General features: G+C 45.4%; 1 protein-coding gene across 1 annotated transcript in view; it reads left to right on the top strand.

The window, feature by feature from the left end:
- Window positions 1–683: 683 nt before the first annotated feature.
- Window positions 684–8498, top strand: part of PSMB3 (proteasome 20S subunit beta 3) — a 10211-nt gene continuing 2396 nt past the window's right edge. Inside the window, exons 1-4 of the mRNA XM_007121411.4 lie at window positions 684–791; window positions 1114–1298; window positions 3404–3511; window positions 7354–7531. Of these exons, the coding sequence (XP_007121473.1) occupies window positions 789–791; window positions 1114–1298; window positions 3404–3511; window positions 7354–7531 (474 nt within the window). The 5' untranslated portion in view covers window positions 684–788. The remainder of the gene's footprint in view (window positions 792–1113; window positions 1299–3403; window positions 3512–7353; window positions 7532–8498) is intronic.

Genomic DNA, 8498 nt, shown 5'->3' on the forward strand with positions numbered 1-8498 from the left:
CCTCCCCTCCATTGGCTCGGGGGTGGCGGAAATCGTCGCCTGCCTCCTCTGGATCTTAAAGTTGGGGAAGCCCGTGATGCCCCTCTTTAGGGTGATCTGAGATTGGGGATACGTGAAGTCGACCTGCTGAGAGTACCCAAAAGCAGAACCACCTTCGGCTTCCAAACGTCCCCTTTGCAGCCCAACCCCTGTAGCCGCAGAATACCCGCGACACCCTCCCTGTGCCCCTCCCCCGTCGCAATAGTAAATACGCACTTTACGGGCACCTCTTAAATACTAGGCACAGCTCTAGTCCAGTGCATGTCCAGAGCCTAGCATGGTGCCTGGCATACAACAGATGTACGGATTTCTGGAATGAATAAATGAAACAAACTTCATGAGTAATATGCCCGACCCACACAGCGTGCTCTTAACCAACCCCGTGGCCCTTCACTGGAGCCAAAGGCCCTTATCTCGGGTTTCACTAGCCCACGTGGGCACAGGTTCCGGCCGGCGTCTCCTGCGCCCAGAGACTGAGTCCACCGCTATACCAGATTGCACCGCGACGCCGGGCTCTTCCGCACTGAGAGTGACTTTTCACTTTGCGCTTTCCTCACCTTGGTTTTGGCTTCTCAACCAAACTCCTGTCCGATGACTGACAAAGATGCACAGCCAATAGGAAGCCAAAATGTCCCGGAAGGATCGGCCTCCCAGCCAATAGAGAGAAAGCAGCGAGAGTGGTTGCGCAGTGAGCTCCGTAGCAGGTTTGCTGGAATTGTGGCTATTGGAGGTCCTAATACGCCGCAATCATGGTGAGGTGGGGAGCAAGGAGAAGGGACACGGAGTAGGGATTGAGGAATGGGGAGGGGTGTCATGGGGAGTTTGGGAGGCGGAGAGGCCTGGTGGTCGATTGAAGGAAGCGGCTCCAGTTTGAAGGGGGAGAGGACCGCGGTGAGGACCGAGGCAGGGAATGGGGCTCCTCGCAGCCTCACAGCGCTAATCTCAGAGCTGGAGTTCAGGGCATCCAGGCGCCTCCATAGTGGAGGACGATGCGTACAGGATCCTCCGAATCAGGGGCTGCGCCGGGCCGCGTTTGGCCCCTCGCGCTGAGCCCTTCCGCTCTGTCTGCTTCAGTCTATTATGTCCTATAACGGAGGGGCCGTCATGGCCATGAAGGGGAAGAACTGTGTGGCCATCGCTGCCGACAGGCGCTTCGGGATCCAGGCCCAGATGGTGACCACGGACTTCCAGAAGATCTTTCCCATGGGCGACCGGCTGTACATCGGCCTGGCCGGGCTCGCCACCGACGTCCAGACAGTGTAAGTGTCGGGGGTCCCCACCTACACCCAGGCTTCTTCTTGGACCATTCTTGCTTAGCGGCTTGAGTGGCGTGGGTGTTAGTCATCTACTAAACAACATCAGTGAATCTGAGACTTTGCCGAACACCGTAAGCGATAGAGTGGTACAACTTAGCAGCATTTACTCTGTGCCAGACACTGTGGAAAGCACCTTACCTCCATGGACTTTAATCCTCTTAACCTAACATTACCATGTTGTTGTCCCATTTTGCAGATGAGGAAACTGAGGGTCACAGAGAGTGTATTGCCCAAGATGTAAGCTAATGAATGACCCCCAGGATCCCAATCTCTGAGGCCAAAGCCCATGCTCAGCCCCTAAAGAACTTCAGGTCTAGTTGGGAGAAAAGGCAGGCATACAGAAAGATAACTAACCCATAATGAGCTGGTGCCTATTAACTGCTAGTTACCTAGTTGACAGTGGTTCTGTGAGAGAAGGGAGAGTCTGGGAGATGAAATAGGTGGCTCTTGTGATGGTCCGGGTGCGAAGGTTGTGGTTCTGATGGGGTGGTGAGGTGGGAAAGGAAAGAAAGGCATTTCTGAGAGTTGTTGCTGACCAACGTTAGTGGCTACTTGGATATTGTGAGGCCAAAGAGTTAGCCATTGAAGTCGGGGTTCGTGTCTTTTTTATTTGTTATTAGCATCTATTCTAGTACTTGGCATGTAGGCAATCCAGAAGTGTTTTAAAGATGATTTCTGTTTTGAGCATGTTGACTGAAATATAGGAATTGGGAAGACTGCTTTTAGGGGAAAGGTGATGACTTTGATTTTGATACCAATTTTAAAGGGACAAGGCAAGCCAAGTAGAAACATCTTCTGAGCAGTTGGGGTCTTGAGATTATATCTCAGCTCTGGATAGGCATTGGTGATTTGTTAAATCTGTGGGAACAGATTCTGGAGAGACAAAATATACAGAGGGAAAAAATAAGCTGCAGCTCCAGAGCTGAACTGTATATTCAGCAGTTGGGGAAGGAAGAGAGGCCAGTGGAAAAGAGAGTCAACGTTTCAAGAGGGAAGATGTGGTCACAGGTGGCCTAAGGAGCAGCAGTTCCTGGACCTTGTTCTTAGAAGATTGTTTCACTAAGGTGGGTGGGAGCTTGTCAGAAAATTTTCTCTCTCATTTCCCTTAAACCTCTCTAAAGTCTCAAGAACATATATTTTGGAAATTCTTCCTGACATCTAACCCAACCAGCCCTTTTTTTCCATTGTTGGTGGAATCAGAGAATGATAGCTTAGCATTCCTGTCAGTATGAAGGCCCCCATCAGCCTTCCTCTCTCCAGTCACTGCTATTCCCTTCACACTATTTCCTTTTCTTCAGGAGCCTCTCCTCACCGAGTTTGCAAGTTTTGGGGCAGTAATTGCTAACTTTGCTGGGCCTCAGTTTCCTCACCTGTATGATGAAGCTTAGGTCGTGTCTAAGGCTCTTTGTTCTGGTGTCCCGTTACTCATTGCTCTGCTTCCAGCATGTATGTCACTGGTCTGTTCCCTGCAGGGCCTGTCCCTGGGCTCTGAGATGGGACTGGAGGAGGTGTGGCCTACTTTCTTAGGCGCCTTTCAGTCCATTAGTGCGGCAGCTGCTGCTTATTAACACCTATACGTTATCTCACAAAATAAGGTGACTTCTTTTGTCCCTATCTTAGGGATGGAAAAATTAAGTGGTAAGATGAAGGCTTAGCCCAGGTCAGCTCTCTCAGTTCACTGCTCTTTCTACTGTAAGCTGCCATCACTATGTCTGCAGGCAGACTCCTGCCCAGAGTGTACTGAATAAACTATTCCTCAAAAAAGTGGGGGGAGAATCCACTTCTTAACTCCCCTTTTCTCACCCTAAAAAAAAGTATGAGAAAAAAGGTTAGCAGAGTGGCATGTTTATGGGTAGAAGTGTTGGACAAGACTGAAAAGCGGATATGAGGCTGGACTTCTGGTAAGAAAATCACTGGCAGATGGGGAGGAGTCTCTTGGCAGGGGCTGGGATTGTGTGTCTCCTTAGGCACCTCCTGACCTCCATGAGGCGGACACCAGGGGACATTCAGCAATGACTTACTAACTCACTTTTCTCCTTTTACCACAGTGCCCAGCGCCTCAAGTTCCGGCTGAACCTGTATGAGCTGAAGGAAGGTCGGCAGATCAAGCCTTACACTCTCATGAGCATGGTGGCCAACCTCTTGTACGAGAAACGGTGAGTAGAAATGTAGCCTGGGACTCGGGGAAAGCAGAAACCTTTGATTGGGCGAGTAGTATGGAGGGGGCATCCAGGAAGGAGAGTCCTCCTCGTTGACTCATTTATTTGCTAGATAGTATCCTTATTTTCTGGGTCTTTTCTGTGGACCTAACAACCAAATAGGAAAGAAAGGGCTACTTCAGAAGAAGGCAGGGAATGCAAACAGCAAGTGAAGTTGCTCCTAGGAAACAAAATTAACGCTACCAAAGTGTGCCCTGGCATCTCCCAGCCAGGAGCTACCCTTACCCAAGAGCTTATTCTGTTGTCATTAGATGCTCTGGAATACACGGAACCTAGGAATTGGGTATGTTAACTTTTGACATTTGAGTACTTTATGATGAGAAGAGAAGGGGCCCCTAACTGTAGAATTCAGTGCAGAAGCTGGGATGAAACTCAAGGGAGAACGCTGTAGGTACTTTCCCCACCCACCTCTGGGCAGAACTGGGTGGCAAATGGGAATGTAAATTGATACAGCCACTGTGGAGAACAGTATGGAGGTTCCTTAAAAAACTAAAAATAAAACTACCATATGAGCCAGCAATCCCACTCCTGGGCATATACGTGGAGAAAACCGTAATTCAAAAGATACATGCACCCCAGTGTTCACTACAGTGCTATTTACAATAGCCAGGACATGGATAAAGAAGATGTGGTACATATATAAAATGGAATATTACTCAGCCATAAGAAGGAACTGTGCCATTTGCAGAGACGTGGATGGACCTAGAGACTGTCACACAGAGTGAAGTAAGTCAGAAAGAGAAAAAGAAATATCGTATATTAAAGCATATATGTGGAATCTACAAAAATAGTACAGATGAACCTATTTGTAGGGCAGAAATAGAGACAAAGACATAGAGAACAAACGTATGGACACCAAATGGGGAAAGGAGGGGTGGGATGAATTGGGAGATTAGGATTGACATATATACACTACTATGTATAAAATAAATAACTAATGAGAACCTACTATATAGCACAGGGATCTCTCCTTAATGCTCTGTGGTGACCTAAATGGGAAGGAAATCCAAAAAGGAGGGGATATATGTATACATATAGCTGATTCATTTCATTGTACAGCAGAAACTAACACAACATTGTAAAGCAACTATACTCCAATAAGAAAAAAAAATGGCCATTTAAAAAAAAAAGACTGGGTGGCAAGAAGACAGGTTAAGCTTTTTTTCTTTCCTTTTTTTTTTTTTAACTTTTTATTTTGAAATAATTTTAGACTTTATAGAAAAGTTGCAAAAGTACTCTTTAGCTTTCAAAACTAAGTTTTTGCCATTTCCATACGTGGAGCAATATTATTGCCTTTTTACTATTAAAAAATAAACGAAACAAATGGTTACCTTTTTTTTTAGGTTTATGTTAATATACTCAGCTATGAATTGTCTGCCATATGTAGTAACCATGTTTATCAAAATCCCAAATTGAGAAAGGCTTAACAAAAGATTTTTTAAAACTGGTTCATGGGTTTCCCTGGTGGCGCAGTGGTTGAGCATCCACCTGCCGATGCAGGGGACGCGGGTTCGTGCCTCAGTCCGGGAAGATCCCATTTGCCGCGAAGCGGCTGGGCCCATGAGCCATGGCCACTGAGCCTGTGCATCCGGAGCCTGTGCCCCGCAACGGGAAAGGCCACAACAGTGAAAGGCCCGCGTACCACAAAATAAGAAAAAAAAAAAAAAAAAGGATACAAAACTGGTTCGTGGGGGGAGAGGTCTTTTTCTTTCTTTTTTTTTTTTTTTTTTAATTTAGGTGTAATTGATTTACAATATTATATTAGCTTCAGATATAGGGAGGAAGTCTTACAAAGTTGTACAGATTAACTCACATTTAGGTATATATTTAATGGCTCATGTTTACTCATAATAAAAATACAGGACATTGAGGCTGACCTGGAAAATTCTATATTCTTAGCTACTGTAACCAGGAGCTTTCTCTACAAGCCCAACTGAAATCATTGATTTTCCAGCAGGATAGGCTAATGCAGTGATTTGCAAAATTGAGCTATGTACCGACCCTTTTTTTTTTTTTTTTTTTTTTCCCCGCGGTACGCGGGCCTCTCACTGCTGTGGGCTCTCCCGTTGCGGAGCACAGGCTCCGGACGCGCAGGCTCAGCGGCCATGGCTCACGGGCCCAGCCGCTCCGCGGCATGTAGGATCTTCCCAGACTGGGGCATGAACCCGTGTCCCCTGCATCGGCAGGCGGACTCTCAACCACTGCGCCACCAGGGAAGCCCAGCCCCTTTTTAAAGTAAATAACTTCTCATGGACCCCAGAGAATCCATCCAAGCACCTCTGTGAAACACTGCCAGTAAAAAGTAAACACTGACCTTTAGGTGATACCTTGACATCGACATGACAGGAAGTACAAACGCAGGCCCTGAGCCATGTTGTATTTAGTTTTAAGGTTGTTACCCAGATAATACAGGACATTCTTATATTAACTTTGTTTTCAGTTTATTGAGAGGAAAATACAAAATTTAAGATTTGTTAGAGAAATTTGATACCTAGGGATCTGTTTGAGAAATGCCAGATCAAAGCACGCTACTCCAACCTCTTCCTCCACCTTACAATTATTATTTTTTTATTTAGAATTATTTTTTACAGAGTTGTAACTTAAGATCATGCCCATAGAAATTACTGAGAGCTGATATAAGACATGGAAAATGTCTGTTTCCTTACTGTTTCTATTGAGGATAGTGGCCATTACTTTTTGAGTATTTTCTATTTTCTGACTATCCCTAATATTGATTCTTCTCAAAGCTCAGGGTCTAGAACAAGTTTCTGATAAGCTGTTATTTCCTAATGGCAAACAATGAAAATAACCCAGCTCACTGAGTATCCTTCTTTGCTTTGTCTGCTGGGAGACTCAGAACAAAACTTTGTGTTTCATCTGAGTGTCTTGTATTCTTGATTTTGGGGTTGGTTTTTTTTTTTTTAGTTGGTGCATAGGAAGAACTTTTTTTTTTTTAATTAATTGAAGTATAGTTGATTTACAATGTTAGATTCTGGTACAGCAAAGTGATTCAGTTATACATATATATACATATTGTTTTTCATATTCTTTTCCATTATGGTTTATTACAGGATATTGAATATAGTTCCCTGTGCTATATAGTAGGGCCTTGTTTATCTATTTTATATATAGTAGTGTGTATCTGCTAATCCTAAACTCTTAATTTATCCCTCCCCACTCCCTTTCCCCTTTGGTAACCATAAGTTTGTTTTCTATGTCTGTGAGACTGTTTCTGTTTCATAAATAAGTTCATTTGTGTCATATTTTAGATTCCACATAAGTGATATCATATGGTATTTGTCTTTCTTTTTCTGACTTACTTCACTTAGTATGATAATCTCTAGGTCCATCCATGTTGCTGCAAATGGCATTATGTTTTAGCGGTTTGGTTTTATTTTTCAGTGTTTTTTCTACAAACTGCTTCAAATCCTTTTTTGAAAGGAGTAAAGGTATAGGTGTATAAATAGAAGATTGAATGGTGATGGGACCTGGATGAGGATAGGGAGAGTAGGTTAAAAAAACAACAACAACAGAATTCCCAAAGAAAGGAAGAGGAAGAGAGGGTCGGGGTGAGGAGGATATGAAGGTTAAGTGTCAGAGAAAAGAAGAAAAAGTCTTAGAGCATTGCTAGATGCCAGGAGAGGGGGAAAGGGGATTGTCCCAAACGGGCCCTCCACTTTCCTCCCTGGGTCTGGGCCGGGGCCTGGTCTGAACAGGCCCGAACAGGAAAGTGAATGTTCTTGAGCTCCACTTTCTCTCTCTGCTCCTGGCCCCCACAGGTTTGGGCCCTACTACACTGAGCCGGTCATTGCTGGATTGGACCCGAAGACCTTTAAGCCCTTCATTTGCTCTCTAGACCTTATCGGCTGCCCCATGGTGACTGATGACTTTGTAGTCAGTGGTACCTGCACTGAACAAATGTACGGGATGTGCGAGTCCCTCTGGGAGCCCAACATGGTGAGTTGGTGGCATGGAGCGGGGCTGGGTTCTGAGGTGCCCACCCCTTGGCCATCAGGGGAAAATGTGTTTACCTGGCAGGTAATGGGAAGAATGGTGCAGGTAGGAGAGAAAGCCACAGCTGCTGAGCCTTGGAAGGGTATCCAGAAACTCCATCTGCCAGGGCCTTGGCTCCCAGGGAGAGCACCTTCCATGAAGAGACCGCAGTCAGATATTTGCTACAACAACAAATAATTCCCCACGTTGGGTTTACAGGGTTCTCATATCCATTCATTGAACACACATTTAACAAGGTGTAGGGTTAGGGGCAGCTCAGAAGAATGGGCTGTGGAGTCAGGTTGTCTGGGTTGGAAACCCAGATCCACCTACCATCTCATTAGTTATGTTCTGGGTAAGTCACTTCTCTGTGCCTCCACTTCCTTAGCTGTAAAATGGGGATAATAATAGAATCTATCTGATGAGTGGTGGTGTGAGGAAATCACCTGGGAAGATTGAAACAGTACCTGACAGGGTTGGCTGTTGTGCCAGCTCTGCCAGGCGCCAGGGAAACCAGATAGTCTGTCTTCAAGGGCTTACTGTGGTCTAATGAAACAAGACAGACCCACAAATACCCGTTGAAATGAAGTTTGCCAGGAGGAGGAGGAAAGAAAGGGCCTGGCTGGCAGAAGGAGCAGCCTGTGCAAAGGTCAGAAGTACAGGAGGGGCCCAATGTGTTTAGTGACTGGAGAGAGCTTGCTGTGGCTGCTGGAGTGCGGGCAGAATGTGGGGCGAGAGGAAGGAGGAGAGTGAAATTAGGATGAGACTTGGAAATGCCCTGGATGCCACGCCAAGCAGTTGGAACTTTTTTTGTTTTTTGAATTTTTGAATTTTATTTTATTTTTTATACAGCAGGTTCTTATTAGTTATCCATTTTATACATATTAGCGTATACATGTCAATCCCAATCTTCCAGTTCATCCCACCCCCA

This window comes from Physeter macrocephalus, chromosome 14, assembly GCF_002837175.3.
Source record: "Physeter macrocephalus isolate SW-GA chromosome 14, ASM283717v5, whole genome shotgun sequence".
NCBI lineage: Eukaryota > Metazoa > Chordata > Mammalia > Artiodactyla > Physeteridae > Physeter > Physeter macrocephalus.